The following is a 25900-nucleotide window of genomic DNA, read 5'->3' as shown; positions in this document are numbered from 1 at the left end:
GCTGGCTAGCTGTGATCGTATAGTGGTTAGTACTCTGCGTTGTGGTCGCAGCAACCCCGGTTCGAATCCGGGTCACGGCACAGCTTCAGCCCTGCTCTTTTACTGATGCCTGACTGTAGCATGTCCCAATTTCCCCTCAGGGATCAATAAAGTTATTCTGATTCTGAATCTGATTTAGAATCATATTCTGAGCAAAGCAGTGAATGTGCTGTACTCAGAGGATACTGGCTATATACTGTTGCTGGACATGGCAGCACATGAAAGCACATGCAGGACGAGGTGGCCGAGTGGTTAAGGCGATGGATTGCTAATCCATTGTGCTCTGCAAGCGTGGGTTCGAATCCCATCCTCGTCGTGATCTGTTAGTTCTTAAACAGAGGGAGCACGTGGACACACCTCATGATGGAAGTTCTCATATTCCCTCAGTGAAACTCCTCTGCAAATGCCAGTTGAAATAAAGAAGTCACAGTCGAGGTTTTGCTGCAACAGCATCTGATCTGCCCCTCAGTTCGAGCTTCGGACAAGCAGGAATGACATGGCCTTGGGTCTATAGAGAGCCGCAGGGATGACGTATTTTTGTAGTCAGAACGAGGAAGTCCCGGACTTCCTGGTTCTTCACTGTTTCTGTCTATTGGATTTTTGAATGGGTTTTTGCCGCGATGCTTCTAATAATCTCTCTGGGCAATGCTGGCTTAATGAAACGCGAACCAGAGTTCAGTCGGATAATCTTCACACATGAGGACCACTTTCATGAGTTTTGTAGCATAAATGCGAGCCCTAGAAGTAAAAAGCTTGAGCTAAGCTAATCCAGAACTACACACTGTCGCATAGGCTTCCACGTCACGTCAGCGCTCAACCTGGACTGTTGTTGGATGTGTGCACTGATTACCCCGGGCTGAACGGGCTGAACCAGGTGAGGGAAAGAGAATTTCCGTGTTCGTCCTTTGAAGTGGTGACGTTATTGACGTATATATCCCCATCGACTCAACAGTGTAGTCTCATTTAGCCGTTTGCTAGCTAGCCGCCCTTTTAACGGCACGTAAAAGCTTCAAAACTCATAAAAGTGGTCCTCGTGTGTGAAGATGATATTACTAAACACTGGTTCGCGTTTGATTAAGCCAGCGTTGCCCATAGAGATTATTAGAAGCATCGCGCCAAAAACCCATTCAAAACTCCCATAGGCGAAAACAGTGAAGAACCAGGAGTGTTAGCATCGATGATTTCTGGACTCATTCCTGCAGCTCTCTATTGCAAGACATGCAATGCCTTTTTGTTTCTGCTTCCTCCTGTGTTCTTCTCTTCAAGCACAAACACCTGTCATTGGGTGTCAAGCTAGTCTTGTGGAGCATTGGCTTCATCTGTCTGTGTTGAAAAGATGAGACAACAGAGTGCATTGGCCGGGAATCGAACCCGGGTCAACTGCTTGGAAGGCAGCTATGCTCACCACTATACCACCAATGCAGACAGAGAAAGGTGGTAGCTGATTGCAGAAAGTCCTGTCACTCTATCAAAGGAAGTACAACCTGTCACACCGTTTGGTCGGTGAAGTTGCAAATCTGACGGAAATTAACTTGTACATGTACATGTACATGTACATGTACATGTAGAAGTTTGATTCCTTGCCCCCACTTTCTCAGTCAACCCAAATGATCTGCTGTGGTTCCATGGTGTAATGGTCAGCACTCTGGACTTTGAATCCAGTGATCCGAGTTCAAGTCTCGGTGGAACCATCTCATGTTCAACCACAGCAAACACATTTTTACTGTCAGTAAAAAGCACCAAAAACCATTTAGAATAGATCACAACAAATCGTCAACATAAAGCCCTCCGTCCATCCAAGATGGTCAATCTGCAAGAGAAGAGATATCCATCGCCTAAGAAGCCGACAATCGGATCCAACGATTAGACAAACATTCCTACGTGCACTGTATGAATCTCTCCAGAAAACCAGACGGCTGATTGGAGGTGTGAGTGTGCTCCCTATACCATCTGTTACACCAGGGCTAGTGGCGCAATGGATAACGCGTCTGACTGTTGTTGGATGTGTGCACTGATTACCCCGGGCTGAACGGGCTGAACCAGGTGAGGGAAAGAGAATTTCCGTGTTCGTCCTTTGAAGTGGTGACGTTATTGACGTATATATCCCCATCGACTCAACAGTGTAGTCTCATTTAGCCGTTTGCTAGCTAGCCGCCCTTTTAACGGCACGTAAAAGCTTCAAAACTCATAAAAGTGGTCCTCGTGTGTGAAGATGATATTACTAAACACTGGTTCGCGTTTGATTAAGCCAGCGTTGCCCAGAGAGATTATTAGAAGCATCGCGCCAAAAACCCATTCAAAACTCCCATAGGCGAAAACAGTGAATGTACATGTAGAAGTTTGATTCCTTGCCCCCACTTTCTCAGTCAACCCAAATGATCTGCTGTGGTTCCATGGTGTAATGGTCAGCACTCTGGACTTTGAATCCAGTGATCCGAGTTCAAGTCTCGGTGGAACCATCTCATGTTCAACCACAGCAAACACATTTTTACTGTCAGTAAAAAGCACCAAAAACCATTTAGAATAGATCACAACAAATCGTCAACATAAAGCCCTCCGTCCATCCAAGATGGTCAATCTGCAAGAGAAGAGATATCCATCGCCTAAGAAGCCGACAATCGGATCCAACGATTAGACAAACATTCCTACGTGCACTGTATGAATCTCTCCAGAAAACCAGACGGCTGATTGGAGGTGTGAGTGTGCTCCCTATACCATCTGTTACACCAGGGCTAGTGGCGCAATGGATAACGCGTCTGACTACGGATCAGAAGATTCCAGGTTCGACTCCTGGCTAGCTCGACCTTGATGTTGAAAGGTGCTCGTTCAAAGTCGTGGCTCTGTGGAGCTGGCTAGCTGTGATCGTATAGTGGTTAGTACTCTGCATTGTGGTCGCAGCAACCCCGGTTCGAATCCGGGTCACGGCACAGCTTCAGCCCTGCTCTTTTACTGATGCCTGACTGTAGCATGTCCCAATTTCCCCTCAGGGATCAATAAAGTTATTCTGATTCTGAATCTGATTTAGAATCATATTCTGAGCAAAGCAGTGAATGTGCTGTACTCAGAGGATACTGGCTATATACTGTTGCTGGACATGGCAGCACATGAAAGCACATGCAGGACGAGGTGGCCGAGTGGTTAAGGCGATGGATTGCTAATCCATTGTGCTCTGCAAGCGTGGGTTCGAATCCCATCCTCGTCGTGATCTGTTAGTTCTTAAACAGAGGGAGCACGTGGACACACCTCATGATGGAAGTTCTCATATTCCCTCAGTGAAACTCCTCTGCAAATGCCAGTTGAAATAAAGAAGTCACAGTCGAGGTTTTGCTGCAACAGCATCTGATCTGCCCCTCAGTTCGAGCTTCGGACAAGCAGGAATGACATGGCCTTGGGTCTATAGAGAGCCGCAGGGATGACGTATTTTTGTAGTCAGAACGAGGAAGTCCCGGACTTCCTGGTTCTTCACTGTTTCTGTCTATTGGATTTTTGAATGGGTTTTTGCCGCGATGCTTCTAATAATCTCTCTGGGCAATGCTGGCTTAATGAAACGCGAACCAGAGTTCAGTCGGATAATCTTCACACATGAGGACCACTTTCATGAGTTTTGTAGCATAAATGCGAGCCCTAGAAGTAAAAAGCTTGAGCTAAGCTAATCCAGAACTACACACTGTCGCATAGGCTTCCACGTCACGTCAGCGCTCAACCTGGACTGTTGTTGGATGTGTGCACTGATTACCCCGGGCTGAACGGGCTGAACCAGGTGAGGGAAAGAGAATTTCCGTGTTCGTCCTTTGAAGTGGTGACGTTATTGACGTATATATCCCCATCGACTCAACAGTGTAGTCTCATTTAGCCGTTTGCTAGCTAGCCGCCCTTTTAACGGCACGTAAAAGCTTCAAAACTCATAAAAGTGGTCCTCGTGTGTGAAGATGATATTACTAAACACTGGTTCGCGTTTGATTAAGCCAGCGTTGCCCATAGAGATTATTAGAAGCATCGCGCCAAAAACCCATTCAAAACTCCCATAGGCGAAAACAGTGAAGAACCAGGAGTGTTAGCATCGATGATTTCTGGACTCATTCCTGCAGCTCTCTATTGCAAGACATGCAATGCCTTTTTGTTTCTGCTTCCTCCTGTGTTCTTCTCTTCAAGCACAAACACCTGTCATTGGGTGTCAAGCTAGTCTTGTGGAGCATTGGCTTCATCTGTCTGTGTTGAAAAGATGAGACAACAGAGTGCATTGGCCGGGAATCGAACCCGGGTCAACTGCTTGGAAGGCAGCTATGCTCACCACTATACCACCAATGCAGACAGAGAAAGGTGGTAGCTGATTGCAGAAAGTCCTGTCACTCTATCAAAGGAAGTACAACCTGTCACACCGTTTGGTCGGTGAAGTTGCAAATCTGACGGAAATTAACTTGTACATGTACATGTACATGTACATGTACATGTAGAAGTTTGATTCCTTGCCCCCACTTTCTCAGTCAACCCAAATGATCTGCTGTGGTTCCATGGTGTAATGGTCAGCACTCTGGACTTTGAATCCAGTGATCCGAGTTCAAGTCTCGGTGGAACCATCTCATGTTCAACCACAGCAAACACATTTTTACTGTCAGTAAAAAGCACCAAAAACCATTTAGAATAGATCACAACAAATCGTCAACATAAAGCCCTCCGTCCATCCAAGATGGTCAATCTGCAAGAGAAGAGATATCCATCGCCTAAGAAGCCGACAATCGGATCCAACGATTAGACAAACATTCCTACGTGCACTGTATGAATCTCTCCAGAAAACCAGACGGCTGATTGGAGGTGTGAGTGTGCTCCCTATACCATCTGTTACACCAGGGCTAGTGGCGCAATGGATAACGCGTCTGACTACGGATCAGAAGATTCCAGGTTCGACTCCTGGCTAGCTCGACCTTGATGTTGAGAGGTGCTCGTTCAAAGTCGGTGGCTCTGTGGAGCTGGCTAGCCGTGATCGTATAGTGGTTAGTACTCTGCGTTGTGGTCGCAGCAACCCCGGTTCCAATCCGGGTCACGGCACAGCTTCAGCCCTGCTCTTTTACTGATGCCTGACTGTAGCATGTCCCAATTTCCCCTCAGGGATCAATAAAGTTATTCTGATTCTGAATCTGATTTAGAATCATATTCTGAGCAAAGCAGTGAATGTGCTGTACTCAGAGGATACTGGCTATATACTGTTGCTGGACATGGCAGCACATGAAAGAACATGCAGGACGAGGTGGCCGAGTGGTTAAGGCGATGGATTGCTAATCCATTGTGCTCTGAACGCGTGGGTTCGAATCCCATCCTCGTCGTGATCTGTTACTTCTTAAACAGAGGGAGCACGTGGACACACCTCATGATGGAAGTTCTCATATTCCCTCAGTGAAACTCCTCTGCAAATGCCAGTTGAAATAAAGAAGTCACAGTCGAGGTTTTGCTGCAACAGCATCTGATCTGCCCCTCAGTTCGAGCTTCGGACAAGCAGGAATGACATGGCCTTGGGTCTATAGAGAGCCGCAAGGATGACGTATTTTTGTAGTCAGAACGAGGAAGTCCCGGACTTCCTGGTTCTTCACTGTTTCTGTCTATGGGATTTTTGAATGGGTTTTTGCCGCGATGCTTCTAATAATCTCTCTGGGCAACGCTGGCTTAATGAAACGCGAACCAGAGTTCAGTCGGATAATCTTCACACATGAGGACCACTTTCATGAGTTTTGTAGCATAGATGCGAGCCCTAGAAGTAAAAAGCTTGAGCTAAGCTAATCCAGAACTACACACTGTCGCATAGGCTTCCACGTCACGTCAGCGCTCAACCTGGACTGTTGTTGGATGTGTGCACTGATTACCCCGGGCTGAACGGGCTGAACCAGGTGAGGGAAAGAGAATTTCCGTGTTCGTCCTTTGAAGTGGTGACGTTATTGACGTATATATCCCCATCGACTCAACAGTGTAGTCTCATTTAGCCGTTTGCTAGCTAGCCGCCCTTTTAACGGCACGTAAAAGCTTCAAAACTCATAAAAGTGGTCCTCGTGTGTGAAGATGATATTACTAAACACTGGTTCGTGTTTGATTAAGCCAGCGTTGCCCAGAGAGATTATTAGAAGCATCGCGCCAAAAACCCATTCAAAACTCCCATAGGCGAAAACAGTGAAGAACCAGGAGTGTTAGCATTGATGATTTCTGGACTCATTCCTGCAGCTCTCTATTGCAAGACATGCAATGCCTTTTTGTTTCTGCTCCCTCCTGTGTTCTTCTCTTCAAGCACAAACACCTGTCATTGGGTGTCAAGCTAGTCTTGTGGAGCATTGGCTTCATCTGTCTGTGTTGAAAAGATGAGACAACAGAGTGCATTGGCCGGGAATCGAACCCAGGTCAACTGCTTGGAAGGCAGCTATGCTCACCACTATACCACCAATGCAGACAGAGAAAGGTGGTGGCTGATTGCAGAAAGTCCTGTCACTCTATCAAAGGAAGTACAACCTGTCACACCGTTTGGTCGGTGAAGTTGCAAATCTGACGGAAATTAACTTGTACATGTACATGTACATGTACATGTAGAAGTTTGATTCCTTGCCCCCACTTTCTCAGTCAACCCAAATGATCTGCTGTGGTTCCATGGTGTAATGGTCAGCACTCTGGACTTTGAATCCAGTGATCCGAGTTCAAGTCTCGGTGGAACCATCTCATGTTCAACCACAGCAAACACATTTTTACTGTCAGTAAAAAGCACCAAAAACCATTTAGAATAGATCACAACAAATCGTCAACATAAAGCCCTCCGTCCATCCAAGATGGTCAATCTGCAAGAGAAGAGATATCCATCACCTAAGAAGCCGACAATCGGATCCAACGATTAGACAAACATTCCTACGTGCACTGTATGAATCTCTCCAGAAAACCAGACGGCTGATTGGAGGTGTGAGTGTGCTCCCTATACCATCTGTTACACCAGGGCTAGTGGCGCAATGGATAACGCGTCTGACTACGGATCAGAAGATTCCAGGTTCGACTCCTGGCTAGCTCGACCTTGATGTTGAAAGGTGCTAGTTCAAAGTCGTGGCTCTGTGGAGCTGGCTAGCCGTGATTGTATAGTGGTTAGTACTCTGCGTTGTGGTCGCAGCAACCCCGGTTCGAATCCGGGTCACGGCACAGCTTCAGCCCTGCTCCTTTACTGATGCATGTAGCATGTCCCAATTTCCCCTCAGGGATCAATAAAGTTATTCTGATTCTGAATCTGATTTAGAATCATATTCTGAGCAAAGCAGTGAATGTGCTGTACTCAGAGGATACTGGCTATATACTGTTGCTGGACATGGCAGCACATGAAAGAACATGCAGGACGAGGTGGCCGAGTGGTTAAGGCGATGGATTGCTAATCCATTGTGCTCTGCACGCGTGGGTTCGAATCCCATCCTCGTCGTGATCTGTTACTTCTTAAACAGAGGGAGCACGTGGACACACCTCATGATGGAAGTTCTCATATTCCCTCAGTGAAACTCCTCTGCAAATGCCAGTTGAAATAAAGAAGTCACAGTCGAGGTTTTGCTGCAACAGCATCTGATCTGCCCCTCATTTCGAGCTTCGGACAAGCAGGAATGACATGGCCTTGGGTCTATAGAGAGCCGCAGGGATGACGTATTTTTGTAGTCAGAACGAGGAAGTCCCGGACTTCCTGGTTCTTCACTGTTTCTGTCTATGGGATTTTTGAATGGGTTTTTGCCGCGATGCTTCTAATAATCTCTCTGGGCAACGCTGGCTTAATGAAACGCGAACCAGAGTTCAGTCGGATAATCTTCACACATGAGGACCACTTTCATGAGTTTTGTAGCATAAATGCGAGCCCTAGAAGTAAAAAGCTTGAGCTAAGCTAATCCAGAACTACACACTGTCGCATAGGCTTCCACGTCACGTCAGCGCTCAACCTGGACTGTTGTTGGATGTGTGCACTGATTACCCCGGGCTGAACGGGCTGAACCAGGTGAGGGAAAGAGAATTTCCGTGTTCGTCCTTTGAAGTGGTGACGTTATTGACGTATATATCCCCATCGACTCAACAGTGTAGTCTCATTTAGCCGTTTGCTAGCTAGCCGCCCTTTTAACGGCACGTAAAAGCTTCAAAACTCATAAAAGTGGTCCTCGTGTGTGAAGATGATATTACTAAACACTGGTTCGCGTTTGATTAAGCCAGCGTTGCCCAGAGAGATTATTAGAAGGATCGCGCCAAAAACCCATTCAAAACTCCCATAGGCGAAAACAGTGAAGAACCAGGAGTGTTAGCATCGATGATTTCTGGACTCATTCCTGCAGCTCTCTATTGCAAGACATGCAATGCCTTTTTGTTTCTGCTTCCTCCTGTGTTCTTCTCTTCAAGCACAAACACCTGTCATTGGGTGTCAAGCTAGTCTTGTGGAGCATTGGCTTCATCTGTCTGTGTTGAAAAGATTAGACAACAGAGTGCATTGGCCGGGAATCGAACCCGGGTCAACTGCTTGGAAGGCAGCTATGCTCACCACTATACCACCAATGCAGACAGAGAGAGGTGGTGGCTGATTGCAGAAAGTCCTGTCACTCTATCAAAGGAAGTACAACCTGTCACACCGTTTGGTCGGTGAAGTTGCAAATCTGACGGAAATTAACTTGTACATGTACATGTACATGTACATGTACATGTACATGTACATGTAGAAGTTTGATTCCTTGCCCCCACTTTCTCAGTCAACCCAAATGATCTGCTGTGGTTCCATGGTGTAATGGTCAGCACTCTGGACTTTGAATCCAGTGATCCGTGGAACCATCTCATGTTCAACCACAGCAAACACATTTTTACTGTCAGTAAAAAGCACCAAAAACCATTTAGAATTGATCACAACAAATCGTCAACATAAAGCCCTCCGTCCATCCAAGATGGTCAATCTGCAAGAGAAGAGATATCCATCGCCTAAGAAGCCGACAATCGGATCCAACGATTAGACAAACATTCCTACGTGCACTGTATGAATCTCTCCAGAAAACCAGACGGCTGATTGGAGGTGTGAGTGTGCTCCCTATACCATCTGTTACACCAGGGCTAGTGGCGCAATGGATAACGCGTCTGACTACGGATCAGAAGATTCCAGGTTCGACTCCTGGCTAGCTCGACCTTGATGTTGAAAGGTGCTCGTTCAAAGTCGGTGGCTCTGTGGAGCTGGCTAGCCGTGATCGTATAGTGGTTAGTACTCTGCGTTGTGGTCGCAGCAACCCCGGTTCGAATCCGGGTCACAGCTTCAGCCCTGCTCTTTTACTCATGCCTGACTGTAGCATGTCCCAATTTCCCCTCAGGGATCAATAAAGTTATTCTGATTCTGAATCTGATTTAGAATCATATTCTGAGCAAAGCAGTGAATGTGCTGTACTCAGAGGATACTGGCTATATACTGTTGCTGGACATGGCAGCACATGAAAGAATATGCAGGACGAGGTGGCCGAGTGGTTAAGGCGATGGATTGCTAATCCATTGTGCTCTGAACGCGTGGGTTCGAATCCCATCCTCTTCGTGATCTGTTACTTCTTAAACAGAGGGAGCACGTGGACACACCTCATGATGGAAGTTCTCATATTCCCTCAGTGAAACTCCTCTGCAAATGCCAGTTGAAATAAAGAAGTCACAGTCGAGGTTTTGCTGCAACAGCATCTGATCTGCCCCTCAGTTCGAGCTTCGGACAAGCAGGAATGACATGGCCTTGGGTCTATAGAGAGCCGCAAGGATGACGTATTTTTGTAGTCAGAACGAGGAAGTCCCGGACTTCCTGGTTCTTCACTGTTTCTGTCTATGGGATTTTTGAATGGGTTTTTGCCGCGATGCTTCTAATAATCTCTCTGGGCAACGCTGGCTTAATGAAACGCGAACCAGAGTTCAGTCGGATAATCTTCACACATGAGGACCACTTTCATGAGTTTTGTAGCATAGATGCGAGCCCTAGAAGTAAAAAGCTTGAGCTAAGCTAATCCAGAACTACACACTGTCGCATAGGCTTCCACGTCACGTCAGCGCTCAACCTGGACTGTTGTTGGATGTGTGCACTGATTACCCCGGGCTGAACGGGCTGAACCAGGTGAGGGAAAGAGAATTTCCGTGTTCGTCCTTTGAAGTGGTGACGTTATTGACGTATATATCCCCATCGACTCAACAGTGTAGTCTCATTTAGCCGTTTGCTAGCTAGCCGCCCTTTTAACGGCACGTAAAAGCTTCAAAACTCATAAAAGTGGTCCTCGTGTGTGAAGATGATATTACTAAACACTGGTTCGCGTTTGATTAAGCCAGCGTTGCCCAGAGAGATTATTAGAAGCATCGCGCCAAAAACCCATTCAAAACTCCCATAGGCGAAAACAGTGAAGAACCAGGAGTGTTAGCATTGATGATTTCTGGACTCATTCCTGCAGCTCTCTATTGCAAGACATGCAATGCCTTTTTGTTTCTGCTTCCTCCTGTGTTCTTCTCTTCAAGCACAAACACCTGTCATTGGGTGTCAAGCTAGTCTTGTGGAGCATTGGCTTCATCTGTCTGTGTTGAAAAGATGAGACCACAGAGTGCATTGGCCGGGAATCGAACCCGGGTCAACTGCTTGGAAGGCAGCTATGCTCACCACTATACCACCAATGCAGACAGAGAAAGGTGGTGGCTGATTGCAGAAAGTCCTGTCACTCTATCAAAGGAAGTACAACCTGTCACACCGTTTGGTCGGTGAAGTTGCAAATCTGACGGAAATTAACTTGTACATGTACATGTACATGTACATGTACATGTACATGTACATGTACATGTAGAAGTTTGATTCCTTGCCCCCACTTTCTCAGTCAACCCAAATGATCTGCTGTGGTTCCATGGTGTAATGGTCAGCACTCTGGACTTTGAATCCAGTGATCCGAGTTCAAGTCTCGGTGGAACCATCTCATGTTCAACCACAGCAAACACATTTTTACTGTCAGTAAAAAGCACCAAAAACCATTTAGAATAGATCACAACAAATGGTCAACATAAAGCCCTCCGTCCATCCAAGATGGTCAATCTGCAAGAGAAGAGATATCCATCGCCTAAGAAGCCGACAATCGGATCCAACGATTAGACAAACATTCCTACGTGCACTGTATGAATCTCTCCAGAAAACCAGACGGCTGATTGGAGGTGTGAGTGTGCTCCCTATACCATCTGTTACACCAGGGCTAGTGGCGCAATGGATAACGCGTCTGACTACGGATCAGAAGATTCCAGGTTCGTCTCCTGGCTAGCTCGACCTTGATGTTGAAAGGTGCTCGTTCAAAGTCGGTGGCTCTGTGGAGCTGGCTAGCCGTGATCGTATAGTGGTTAGTACTCTGCGTTGTGGTCGCAGCAACCCCGGTTCGAATCCGGGTCACGGCACAGCTTCAGCCCTGCTCTTTTACTGATGCCTGACTGTACAGTAGCATGTCCCAATTTCCCCTCAGGGATCAATAAAGTTATTCTGATTCTGAATCTGATTTAGAATCATATACTGAGCAAAGCAGTGAATGTGCTGTACTCAGAGGATACTGGCTATATACTGTTGCTGGACATGGCAGCACATGAAAGAACATGCAGGACGAGGTGGCCGTTCTTGGCCGAGTGGTTAAGGCGATGGATTGCTAATCCATTGTGCTCTGCACGCGTGGGTTCGAATCCCATCCTCGTCGTGATCTGTTACTTCTTAAACAGAGGGAGCACGTGGACACACCTCATGATGGAAGTTCTCATATTCCCTCAGTGAAACTCCTCTGCAAATGCCAGTTGAAATAAAGAAGTCACAGTCGAGGTTTTGCTGCAACAGCATCTGATCTGCCCCTCAGTTCGAGCTTCGGACAAGCAGGAATGACATAGCCTTGGGTCTATAGAGAGCCGCAGGGATGACGTATTTTTGTAGTCAGAACGAGGAAGTCCCGGACTTCCTGGTTCTTCACTGTTTCTGTCTATGGGATTTTTGAATGGGTTTTTGCCGCGATGCTTCTAATAATCTCTCTGGGCAACGCTGGCTTAATGAAACGTGAACCAGAGTTCAGTCGGATAATCTTCACACATGAGGACCACTTTCATGAGTTTTGTAGCATAAATGCGAGCCCTAGAAGTAAAAAGCTTGAGCTAAGCTAATCCAGAACTACACACTGTCGCATAGGCTTCCACGTCACGTCAGCGCTCAACCTGGACTGTTGTTGGATGTGTGCACTGATTACCCCGGGCTGAACGGGCTGAACCAGGTGAGGGAAAGAGAATTTCCGTGTTCGTCCTTTGAAGTGGTGACGTTATTGACGTATATATCCCCATCGACTCAACAGTGTAGGGATGCTCCGATCCGCATTTTTCGCCTCCGATATCGATACCGATATCTGGGGGTCCAGTATCGGCCGATACAGAGTACCGATCCGATATCCCCCCAAAAAATCTGTATTACCTAATAAACTGTATGCCTCACTGTGTGGAAGAGACTGGAATCATTATTTTGTGCAAGGCAACATCAGGCTTAACTTAAACATTACTTTCCTAACTTTGTAAAACAAAATGTAACAAACACAGCTATAAATGTAGTGAATTATTTATTGAATAACTGTGCAACACAGCAACAATGTAATTTGTTTAAAGCTATATGCTTCTCCAGCTTTGTAAAACATTCAAATGATCTGTAAATGTTAAGACAGAAAACAGGAATTTAAAATTCCATTATCATGTAGCAAAACTATGATAGCTAAATCACTAATCACGTCAGTAATTTGAAATCCATTGTAAAAACAATAACTGAGCTGAAACTGAGAATAAACCAATAGCTTCACTAGCTTGGTTTTACTTTTTGGTAAACATTCAATGGTATAGTGCAAATGGGAATTTAACATCCAATACAAAAGCAGTTGAATAAACATAGCTGGGTAAAACATGTAAACATAAACATCTTTATAATGGTTTAGTGCAAATAGGAAATTAGGAAAAGTGCTGCAGTGCAGACAAGAATTTAAAATCAAAAGTAAAATAAATAAAGGAGCTGAAACTGAGAATTAAAACAAAACAAACCAATAGCTTCACTAGCTTGGTACATATTCAAAATAAATAGGAGTCAGCTCTTTGTTATGATTTAGTGCACTGCAAATAGGAACCAATGGCTTCACTAGCTTGGTAACAACAAAATACGGTATTCAAACAGAGGTAGTCTACTTGTCAAGTTCTCTTTTGTTACCACTAGACTGGGCAGAAGGCCCTTGTATTGCTGCCTTTTTTTTTTTTTGCAGTGTTGTGGTCAAAGTCACATAGCACTAGAGCTGCAATAATTAGTCCATCGACAGAAAAATAAAATTAATAGACAATAATTTTGATAATGTTTAGAGTAATTCCTAATTTGTTTAAAGAAAAAGTCAAAATTCTCTAATTCCTCCTTCTTAAATGTGAATATTTTCTGGTTTATTTACTCTTCTATGACACATAAACTATCTATATATATATATCTATCTATATCTTTGGGTTGTGTGGACAAAAGAAGACCTTGGAGAATGTCATCTTTTTTTTTTTTTTTTCCAACATTGTATTTATTGTTTTTCATTTATCACATTTATACAAATTACAATACAAACATCCCATACATATCCCACCTCCCTCCCCTCCCCCCAATAGCACAACAGAAAGATAAACAAACATACAAAACAAAAACAAAAACACACCGACATACAGACCATGATTCTTCTGGGGGCTGACTAATTTAGCTTACATTTTTCAGTTACATCTTGACTCATGTACAGGTATTTAGAATGGAATACAGAGAGCCAATGGAATAAAGGAGCAAAAAACAAAATTCAAATAAAAACAGAAACAGTCAGTCAAACAGTCCCAGGCGCTTCCATCATGCCGGCCACATCTGTCCTCTCTAGATAACAAATAAAAGGGCCCCAAATGTTGTCAAACAGTTCCTGTTTACCCCTGATGATATATGTGATTTTTTCTAAGGGCAGCGTTGTTGTTAATTCAGAAATCCATCTCCCGATCCCCGGCCTACCAACCTGTTTCCAAGTTACGGCAATAACTCTTTTGGCCAAAAGTAAACCTATATCCAGAAACCTTTTCTCTCTCCTTCTGATGTTAAAATTAAGTGGGTATAATCCTAAAATAAAAAGCTTTGGATCTAAAGGTATTTGTATGGACAAAATATCTTGAATACATTTTCTTACTGCATCCCAAAATGTTTTGATTTGGTTGCACTGCCATAGACAGTGGAAAAGTGTACCTTTTTCTTTTTGGCACTTGAAGCATAAATCAGGAATGGCACCATTGTATTTATTGATCTTTTCTGGCGTTACATAGACTCTCATCAACCAGTTATACTGCAGCAATTTAAGACGTGAGTTAAACGTTTGGGATTGTGCTTTATCACATGCCTCCTCCCAGTCCCCTTCAGTAATGTCTTCATCATCTAAGTCCTCTCTCCATGCCTCCAGTCTCTCCATGGAAGACTCTGCAGACTGTCCTACCAGATGATTATATATCCTAGAAATGATGCCTCTTCCTATACAGTTCATCAACATTACCTCTTCTATTGCAGACATAGTGGGAATAGTTAAAGATTGATTTTGCTGTTTTCTGATGAAATCTCTCACTTGTAAATAGCCAAAGAATTGTTTGCGATTTATGTTGTATTTATCTATTATTTCCTCAAATGACATCATCTGATCCCCATCTGGTTCATATAAATCTCCTATTTTTTGTAAGCCTTTTTCAGCCCAGTCTTTAAACCACCCAGACCTCCCTATGGGGAAAAGATCGTTCCTCCATATTGGACTGAAAAGTGAAAGAGACTCTGTTTCTCCCAAAAATTGTTTGACTTGCCGCAACACCTCAATCATGTTTTTAACTATAGGATTTTCAGTGCTTTTCTTGAGTTTTTTAACTTTAGCCGAGTATAGGTAGCTTGGAAGAGGTAGACTCAACCGATGGCCCTCCATCTCCCTCCATAAGGGAGCCTCTGTTTCTGTAAAATAAAACATAATCGTTCTCAGCTGAGCTGCCCAGTTATACCAGAGTGGATTGGGACACTTAAGCCCTCCTCTATCATAGGGCAAATACAGTAACGACAGTCGCAACCTGGAGCGTCTATTATTCCATAAAAATCTGATAAACAGTTTCTTTAGCTGAGAGAACAAATTGCTCGGAGGTGGCAATGGTAAATTTTGAAACAAATACAACAGCTTGGGAAGTACATTCATCTTGAGGACATTTATTCTCCCTATTAATGACATTGGAATCGAAGACCACCTATCTACTGATTTTGAAATATCCGACAGCAATGGTCCGTAGTTCACATCTACAATTTTCCCCAGAGATGGAACTATTTGAATGCCTAAATAAGTGAAACATTCCACCACTTTGAACTGAGCGGCTTCTTCTGGCGGATTTCTCATTTCCGCCTGGTTTAGTAGCATAATTGCAGTTTTAGTTGTGTTTATCTTATAGCCTGAGATCTTTCCAAATGCTTTAATTAAATCCATCAAGGCCGGGATAGATTTTCTTATATCCTTGAGGAAAATAATGACATCGTCTGCATATAAGGCCAGACGATGCTCCTGTTGTCCCATAGTTATTCCTGAGATGTTCCTATGAATGCTTACTGCCAGCGCTAGTGGTTCAATTGCCAAAATAAATAATAATGGAGACACCGGATCCCCTTGCCTACAGCCACGTTTTATCTTGATAGTATTTGAGATGGTTCCATTGGTCAATATTTCAGCATATGGCTCCGTATAAAGTAATTTTATCCATTTGCAAAATTTATCCCCTAGGCCAAAACGGTTCAGAATTTCAAAAAGATATGGCCATTCTACCCTGTCAAAGGCCTTTTCGGCGTCCAATGACAATAAAGCAGTGTCTGGCTCCCCCTTGTGGTAATGGAGAATATTCAGAATTCTTCTGACATTATGAAAGCCTTGCCTGCCACGAATAAAACCGTTCTGATCTTTTCCTATTATTTTTGGTATTATCCCTTCAATCCTTCTAGCTAAAATTTTACATAACACTTTCAGATCCGCATTTAAAAGACTAATTGGCCTCAGGTTCTCACATTTGTTGTTTGGTTTACCCGGTTTTGGCAATAACGTGATCAATGCTCCTCTTAAGGAGCGTGGCAGGATTCCATTTTCAAAGGATTCAATAAACATTTCTAAAAGGGGTGTCTGTAATCTAATTTTGAACTTCTTATAAATTTCAATTGGTAATCCGTCGGGCCCCGGTGTTTTTCCTGATTGTATACTATCAATTGCTATAGCTATTTCCTCTAACGTTATGTCTTTATCTATATCTGCTCTAAACTCTTCTGGTACTGAGTGTATATCGGTTCCCTCTAAGAAGGTGTTCAATTCCGATTCGTCGTAGCTTATTTCTGAGCTATAAAGCTCTTCATAATATTTTCTGAAAGCTTCATTTATTCCAATTGGATCTACAATAGTCTCTCCTAGGTTATTTTGTAAAGAAATGATGGCCCTCTCGTTCTCTAACTGTTTGATGCGCCACGCCAGCACCTTCCCAGACGCCTCTCCCTGCTCATAAAATGTTTGTCTAAGTCTTAAAAGACTGGCCATTGCTTTTGATGCCGATTGTTCATTATATTGTGACCGTATCAGGAGCAATCTTTGGTGAACTCCAGGGGAACCTGATTGAAAGTATTCTTTTTCCAATGTCTTAATTTCTATTTCCCATGCCTTTGTCTTCTGATACGTCTGCTTAGCTTTAGAACTAGTTATGTTGATTATTTGGCCCCTAATAAAAGCTTTAAAAGCCTCCCATCTATAACTTGCCGATGTTTCTGTTGTATTTGTTTCAAAATAAAATTGTATTTGTTCCTCCAAAAATGTGACAAAGCCAGGATCCGCCAACCATTTTTGCTTAAAGCGCCACCTAGGGACATCTCTCACTAAATTGGGGTCTTGATACACTAATGAATTTGGTGCATGATCCGATATTAGTATGGCGTCATATAAGCAATCTTTGATTCTATGTTTTAAACCTGCAGATATCAGGAAAAAATCAATACGTGAGTAAGACTGATGTGTACCAGAGTAACACGAAAAAGTTTTGTCATTTGGATTATTTTCCCTCCAAATATCTATCAGGTTCATTTCTTTCATGAAGTGGTGTATTACCTCCCTAGATCGAGTATGAGATTGATCAACTCCCGAGCTCCTGTCCATCTCTGGCTTCAAGGTGCAATTGAAGTCACCTGCAATCACACAACTACCAGGAATAGTAGATAGAGTCAGAAACAGGTTTTGGAAAAACATCGGGTCATCATTGTTTGGCCCATAAATATTTGCCAAAATCAATTGCTCATTCAGAATCATCCCCTTTATAATAAGATATCGTCCCCTCTTATCCTTAATTATCTTATTCACCTGTAGTGGAATTGACTCATGAATCAAAATCATTACACCTCTTGCCTGTGAAGTAAACGGAGCTGAGAAGACTTTGCCTCTCCACCTTCTCTTCACCTTCAACTCATCTTTATGCATCAAATGCGTTTCTTGAAGAAACACGATACTAGATTGCATTGCCTTAATCCTATTCATAACCTGTTTAACCTTCTTGATTTTTTGTAGCCCTCTACAATTCCACGATGTAATTTTAGTTTTTAGTGTACTAGACATTTTTTAGAAAACCGATGATAAACTTCCCCAGCCTGTCATAGCCATTACAATCAAGACAAACACACATAAAACTGACATGGACCCATTGTGAACTCTTAACCCCTGACCCCATACAAATCTACCTTTAAAGGTAACCCCCCCTCCTCCTGTTGAGACTTCCCTTTACAGCAACAGACCACTCCGAGTGAGTCAGCCCGACTATGCTTCTCTCTAACTAACTGACTTTTACTCTCCGCCAATGTTATAGGAAAAGAAAAAAAAACAAACCCCACATTTTACGTATACATATGTATACTAAGCCCTGGAAAAGCCAACATATTTTACGTAGACCCAGGCTATCATCCATAACAACAATAGTATATATAAATAAACATCCACCTGTCTAAAGGCTGTAAACAAAAATAAATCAGGTGTCCTCCTCTTTGCCTTGCTTACCACTCCAGTGTCTATGCATAGGCTACTAGTTTACGAAAGTGTAAAAGTGCAAGTGTAAATCCGTAACTCACTTCCCATACGGTTTCAAAATAAAAGTACGCCATCAGAATACCAGCCGAACCCAGTGTCATTGTTCAGGAAATGGAGGCAAACATTTCGGGCAGCTTGACTCCAAAACGTTTCTCCAAGTCGAATCCTCAAAAAGTGTAGCCAAGTCCGTAAAAAATCAAATAATAATATTCCAAGTCACAGCTAGTTATGACCAGTCCGACCAACCACACTGTGTTCTCAGCTTACAATAAAATCGCCACTTCTGGGTTTAGCCAAGTTTACCTTGTCATTTTCAAATGTTATGCTGGTGTTGCGTTTTCAAAGAGCAAAAACAAAAAACAGACCCAACTATTAAATAATCATCAGGTCCAATTACTTGAAGAAAATAAGAACAGCCTTCAGTCACTGAGTGTATTTAGTTTCGAACGTGATAAGACCCCAAAAATAAACATGGCTCCTGTGCCGCCATTTAACGTTACCACCAGTAGCTTCCCTCAGCCTGCCGCATTCTCTCTTTCCACCTGCTCGATGAATGCTTCCACGTCGGATGGGCTCTCGAATATGCGTGTCACCTCCTTGTATGTTACCCGTAGACGAGCCGGTACCATCATGCCATATCTGATTCCCATGCCCCGTAGCTTCTGCCTGACCGCGTCGAACATCTTCTGCTGTTTGTGCACTCCCGTAGCCAAGTCTTGGTAGAATCGCACCTGTTGGTTCTTGTACAGGATTCGCCTCTTTGCTCTGGCTGCCGTCACCACATTCATCTTGTCCTTGTAGTTCAGAAACTTCATGATAAGAGTTCTCGGGGGTGCACTGTGAGCCCTCTCCAGCACCATCCCATTCCGTAGCGGCGCCAATTCCAATACTTCAGGCATCCAAGCCTCCAGAAACGCACAAGCATCCCCTCCCTCCGCGTCCTCGGGCAGATTTACCAGCCTCAGATTAGATTGCCTGGATCTCGTCTCCAGATCTCCAAGCTGATTTTCCAGGCTCTTGTTTTTAGCTTCTAGGGCTAGCACTTTAGCTTGCATGACGTTCACGTTATCCTCAGTAGATGAGATTCTTGTTTCTGCCTGTGTTACCTGTTCTGAGCATTCGCGCACATCCTTCCTCACTCCCTCTATTGCGGCTAAAATGCCGTCAAATCTCGTGGTGAAGTCCGTCTTCAGCGTGCCTATGGCAACCAGGATTTTCTCCGAGCTATCGTTAGCCCCCTCGTGTTGGGTCTCACTGCTAGGCGGAGGAGCCATTTTTCCAGCTAGGCTACCAGATTCTTTAGCCTTTCCCGCAGCGAAGTCCAATTTGGATTGCAACGTCTTCGTCCGTGTTTGCGGTGTATTCTCGTTTGTAATTGGCATTTCAATGTCTTAATTCAAAAACGGCACTGCCTCCTGTTTCAGAAAAGTGGGTTTTGTCAGGAATAAAGCCAGAAAGTGGCGGAGCGTTAAAGGCTGCGTCTTCCTAGCAAGCCGCCATAACCGGAAGTCGGAGAATGTCATCTTAATTGAGAAAATAATTGACAGCTTAATCGATAATTAAAATAAAGTAAACATTAGTTAGTTGCAGCCTTACACCACTCAGTGTCAGTGACAGTGACCTGCTCAAGCAGATCCAGATTTCTAAAGCTTCTCAAGCTCAGACTTAAGCATCAGTGGCAGGTTCTTGTTCAGGAAAGCAAGCATTTCTGCTCTCTCGGCTGTAAGTCTGTTTCGCTTCTCATCTATGATGTTGGAGACTGTGCTGAACAGCCTTTCACTGTCTACGCTAGTGCAGGGCGCGCAGAGGTACTTCAAGGTAGCGGCAGCAAGGCCTGGAAACCGCTGGCGGTTGACTCCCCAGTATTTGTATGGGTCGTGTGTGTCAGGAATTGTTTCCTCAGTAAAAAACCCATGCAGTTGGACAGTAGTGCTGCAGCTGGTTGCTGCACCAGGATCTTCCTCACGCTCCCCCCGAATTTTGGCAAATTCTTTCATGAAGCTGCCCCTGCTCTTGCTTCTGCTTGCTTCTGCTGCTTCCAACCGGGGGGCCTTTTCTGGTGGCTCCACTGGCTCCGAAGCCTCTGATGCTCCATCAGCTGTCACTGTGGTGGTCCTCCTCCTCATGTCTTCCTCCAGTTCCTTGGCCAGTGCATCTTTCCCACGCTTGGCACAGTCTGCACTGGTAAAGAACCTGAGAGGAGGGGAAAACAAACAAAACAAAAAAACACATATTAGGTTCAATTATAGACTCATCAAAGTAATACATAATAGAAAAAAGAATATCACAGATGGTTGCACATTTATCCTTACTTTACATCTCAAATGTAGCTTAGTAGTGTATGTAAAATCTATAATGTGTATGTTATTTAATATTGATCTTTTATGAGTTATATTCAATTTATATCCTAGCATCTCTCATCATATTTAAATTTGCAGCATACTAGTCTGTTTCACAGAGTGTGTGTGTGTGTGTGTGTGTGTTTGAGAGAGAGATAAATAATATAATGTAATAGGTTTAGAGTCTAACCTGTCCTTATATCTCGGGTCCAGCAGTGTGGGAAGTGCGTAGAGAGGTTCATCTTCTACGGTGCTGAAGCGTTTGTCGACGGCTTCTAGGAGGGTCTTTTTCATTGTTTTTACCCCAGAGTCAGCCTCGCTTTCCGTGGAGAGGAGACGTTTGAGAACGGTGACACTTGGGATAACATCAGCAGCGGAGGAGGTGGCTGAGCTCACCTTCCTAGTAAACTCCTCAAACGGTTCAAGACAGGTCCTTGTTTTGTCAAGCAAGGCCCACTGGTTTGCTGTGAGTGTTGTGGGCAGGGCATGGTCAGCAGAATAGGCAGACAGGGTTCGCTTCTGTTCCAGCAGACTCTCTATCATTAAGTAGGTGCTATTCCACCTCGTTTTGACATCTTGCTGTAGGCGTTTTTGTTCCATCTGCATCTCGAGCTGGATATCTTGCAGCCGTGAATATGCAAGTGGAGAGTGTTTAAAATGCCCAACAATCTGTCTCCCACTTGCAACGGCATCACTCACACTACGTTGTGACAGAAGTCCCTCGTTGACGACAAGCTGCATTGTATGTGCCGCGCAGCCTAAACTGCGCACTCCCAGCTTTTCCATTGCACTTTTCATGTTGCTAGCGTTGTCCCTGAGAATAACGTGGACTTTGTTCAACGGTATTTGCCACTTATCAAGCATTTCCCTTAGGGCAGCTGCAATCGCATCGCCGGTGTGTGACCCACGGAAGTTTGTTGCATTTAACATGGCACTGTGTCGCACACAACTCGCGTCCAGCCAATGTACCGTTAAACTTAAAAGCGACATGGGGGACACGTCGGAGCTCCAGACATCTGTAGTGAAGCTCATCGCTTTGACATCTTTTAGATCTTCTGTTATGCGTTTGCACACTTTCTTGTACAGTTCAGGCAGAGCCTTCTCCGATAATTTTTTTCGTTTTACCATTTGGTACCGTGGTTCCAGGTGCTTAATCAAGAGTTTGAAACCCTTGTCCTCGACGACCGAGAGAGGCTGCCCATCCATAACGATGAAATCCAGTACCCTTTCCGTGATTTTGGTTGCTTTCACACTATCCGGTGGAAATGTCTCACTTCTTTCCTTGGTCTCCGTCAAAGTTAGCTGCTTCGTCCCGTCTCCTTTTGTTTTTTTCAGCTCGTTAAACTCGCCATGCTCTTTAGCATGATATCTCTGGAGATGCTTGATTAAGTTGGTTGTGTTATAATGTGAAGTCTTGTCACCACCTCTCGGAACATTTACTTTGCAGATATTGCAAGCAGCTGTCGAACTTGTTGGCGTAGCTAGCGTGAAAAAGCCCCAGATAGGGGAGCCTTTGCCTCGCTCCATGTTAGTGTGTTCATGCTGCTACTAGCTTGTTTGGAAACAACGGCGCATGTGCGCTGTGAGCACGTTGCGAGCGTATGACGTCACACGCTGCACAAACATAGAACTTGAGTGAATAGAATGGCCCCTATGGATCGGTCTGTGGATCGGGCCATTTCCCACAGATACCCGATCTAGAATTTTGTGCTATATCGGCGTCGATACCCGATCCAAGTATCGGATCGGCGCATCCCTACAACAGTGTAGTCTGCTTTAGCCGTTTGCTAGCTAGCCGCCCTTTTAACGTAAAAGCTTCAAAACTCATAAAAGTGGTCCTCGTGTGTGAAGATGATATTACTAAACACTGGTTCGCGTTTGATTAAGCCAGCGTTGCCCAGAGAGATTATTAGAAGCATCGCGCCAAAAACCCATTCAAAACTCCCATAGGCGAAAACAGTGAAGAACCAGGAGTGTTAGCATCGATGATTTCTGGACTCATTCCTGCAGCTCTCTATTGCAAGACATGCAATGCCTTTTTGTTTCTGCTTCCTCCTGTGTTCTTCTCTTCAAGCACAAACACCTGTCATTGGGTGTCAAGCTAGTCTTGTGGAGCATTGGCTTCATCTGTCTGTGTTGAAAAGATGAGACAACAGAGTGCATTGGCCGGGAATCGAACCCGGGTCAACTGCTTGGAAGGCAGCTATGCTCACCACTATACCACCAATGCAGACAGAGAAAGGTGGTGGCTGATTGCAGAAAGTCCTGTCACTCTATCAATGTACATGTAGAAGTTTGATTCCTTGCCCCCACTTTCTCAGTCAACCCAAATGATCTGCTGTGGTTCCATGGTGTAATGGTCAGCACTCTGGACTTTGAATCCAGTGATCCGAGTTCAAGTCTCGGTGGAACCATCTCATGTTCAACCACAGCAAACACATTTTTACTGTCAGTAAAAAGTACCAAAAACCATTTAGAATAGATCACAACAAATCGTCAACATAAAGCCCTCCGTCCATCCAAGATGGTCAATCTGCAAGAGAAGAGATATCCATCGCCTAAGAAGCAGACAATCGGATCCAACGATTAGACAAACATTCCTACGTGCACTGTATGAATCTCTCCAGAAAACCAGACGGCTGATTGGAGGTGTGAGTGTGCTCCCTATACCATCTGTTACACCAGGGCTAGTGGCGCAATGGATAACGCTTCTGACTACGGATCAGAAGATTCCAGGTTCGACTCCTGGCTAGCTCGACCTTGATGTTGAAAGGTGCTCGTTCAAAGTCGGTGGCTCTGTGGAGCTGGCTAGCCGTGATCGTATAGTGGTTAGTACTCTGCGTTGTGGTCGCAGCAACCCCGGTTCGAATCCGGGTCACGGCACAGCTTCAACCCTGCCCTTTTACTGATGCCTGACTGTAGCATGTCCCAATTTCCCCTCAGGGATCAATACAGTATTCTGATTCTGAATCTGATTTAGAATCCTATTCTGAGCAAAGCAGTGAATGTGCTGTACTCAGAGGATACTGGCTATATACTGTTGCTGGACTTGGCAGCACATGAAAGAACATGCAGGACGAGGTGGCCGAGTGGTTAAGGCGATGGATTGCTAATCCATTGTGCTCTGCACGCGTGGGTTCAAATCCCATCCTCGTCGTGATCGGTTTCTTCAGAGGGAGCACGTGGACACACCTCATGATGGAAGTTCTCGTATTCCCAGTGAAACTCCTCTGCAAATGCCAGTTGAAATAAAGAAGTAACAGTCCAGGTTTTTGCTGCAACAGCATCTGATCTGCCCCTCAGTTCGAGCATTGGACAAGCAGGAAAGACCTGTCCTTGGGTCTATTGCAAGAGTGAGCAATGCACTGGCTTTTTGCTTATGTGTCCTTTTCTTCAAGCACAAACACCAGTCATTGGGTGTCAAGCTAGTCTTGTGGAGCATTGGCTTCATCTGTCTGGGTTGAAAAAATTAGACAACAAATCTGATGCAAAAACACTTAGTTGTCATACATGGAGAAGTTTGATTCCTTGACCCACTTTCTCAGTCAACCCAAATGATCTGCTGTGGTTCCATGGTGTAATGGTCAGCACTCTGGACTTTGAATCCAGTGATCCGAGTTCAGAACCATCTCATCTTCAACCGCAACAAACACAATTTTACTGTCAGTAAAAAGCATCAAAAACCATTTTGAATAGATCATGGTCAACAACATAAAGCCCTCCGTGAAGGTCATCATCGTTCATCAACATCTAAGACGGTCAATCTGCAGGTGAAGAGATATCCATGGTCTTGCCTAGTGGCAAACAGAAATCTGGATTACAGAATGACAGACGTATAAAATGTTGCAACGTTGACTCCCGTGCAGGGAGGAGCCTATTCTGCTAGTTTATTCAGTGATCGAGCCTAAAACGGCCGGCTAAGAAGCCGACAATCGGATCCAACGATTAGACAAACATTCCTAAGCGCACTTTATGAATCTCTCCAGAAAACCAGACGCCTGATTGGAGGTGTGAGTGTGCTCCCTATTCACCTTATTCTTTGCCCACACATGGACGCTTCCGCATTACGTCATTTCGTAATAGTATTTCCGTTTTGACTTGCCAAAAACCCCGCAGGCAAAATGCACACTCCGCTCCTAAAGTGGCAAAATTACTCCCCCATAAACTAACATATCTTGGCCAATACGTATGTAACATACAAAATAAAACAACCCGTAATATCTTAATTTTATGTAGAATGCAGAGGACATGTAACTGTTTAGTTAAACTTGCATTCCAGGAATATTGTGCTCTTAAGATGACGTTAGTGGAGTCGAGGCTGTTGCGTCCTGAAACCCACATAGGTTGCGTGCGATTCGAGGCGTAACCTATGTGCGTTTTCCTATGTGTGGTTTGGCGTAACCTATGTGCGTTTCGAAATAACGCATCCGAGATAGAAACGTTATGAATATAGCCACGTTATAAACAACAAACTAACGCTGGTGATCCGTATGGAAACAGTGTTACTCGAAATGGTTAAAAGTTATATCAATTTGGTCATTCAGTGGCATTTTACTGCCATATAACATAACTAACTAGTGGCTAATATTAGCCACAGAAGGCAACTAGCACTGAACCGGAAGAACAAATACGTTTGCGTTGAACGCGGAAGAGAGAAAAAGTGGGCGTGGTGAATAAGGTGAATACCATCTGTCACACCAGGGCTAGTGGCGCAATGGATAACGCATCTGACTTAGGGTTGGCACGATGGACGATGGCATCAGCCTTCTACATCGGATCATCGTGATTAATTATCTGTTCGAAATAAATTTGTGCCGTTTTAATAATAAAAAATACCAAGTCCACTTACCGTGACGCGTGGGAGATGCGCCGGCGCCATTAAACGAGCGCTCCCAGTTCAGACTCAGAGAAGCCTCCCCTCCCCCTCCTCCGCTCTACTGCTTCTCTGCACTGGGTGCGCTTGCTTAATGTCCCCGGGGCGTCCCCCGTGCATGAGAAGTCAGTTCTTTTGTTGTGAACACAAAGAAGAAACTTCACGTTCTTTCCTGTTTTCAACCCAAAGTGAGTACAAGTCTTCAACTGTGAATTTAACTCGCCTGTTTCCAAAGTGAAAGTTGAAGTCGCTCACAGCAGCAGCCTCAACGCGAGACTGAATGACTGATCAGTCTCGTGTTGAGGCTACAGCAGCAGCTGTGTTTCTCTTTCAACTCTCCTCTCCTCTCGTCAAATCGCTCTCATTAGGTTCAAAAGCCCACGCGAATCTAACGTTATATCAGCCAGTAATTCAGTCAGTTTACTGCCAGCTAGTTAAATTCAACACATACACGTTGTTGGTGAGGACCTGTAACGTTAACGTTTTGTTATTTGCGCCGTTCAAATTGCTGGTAGTGAGAG

The 25900-nt window shown here is 44.4% G+C and overlaps 2 protein-coding genes across 3 annotated transcripts in view; both read right to left on the bottom strand.

Annotated features, from left to right (window-relative positions):
- bbox1 (butyrobetaine (gamma), 2-oxoglutarate dioxygenase (gamma-butyrobetaine hydroxylase) 1) overlaps positions 1 to 25900 on the bottom strand; it is a 76762-nt gene that overhangs the window by 40158 nt on the left and 10704 nt on the right. The window lies entirely within an intron of this gene.
- Positions 19728 to 20893, bottom strand: LOC310791295 (zinc finger BED domain-containing protein 4-like). Its single transcript, XM_083652983.1, has 2 exons — positions 20697 to 20893; positions 19728 to 20360 (listed from the first exon to the last, which is right to left on the bottom strand). Exons 1-2 carry the CDS (start codon positions 20798 to 20800, stop codon positions 19811 to 19813), a joined length of 654 nt encoding a protein of 217 aa, XP_083509109.1. The 5' UTR covers positions 20801 to 20893; the 3' UTR covers positions 19728 to 19810.

Source organism: Poromitra crassiceps (genome assembly GCF_964638095.1).
Source record: "Poromitra crassiceps genome assembly, chromosome: 16".
NCBI lineage: Eukaryota > Metazoa > Chordata > Actinopteri > Beryciformes > Melamphaidae > Poromitra > Poromitra crassiceps.
The sequence above is the reverse complement of the archived record's forward strand: the minus strand, read 5'-3'. Positions and strand labels throughout refer to the sequence as shown.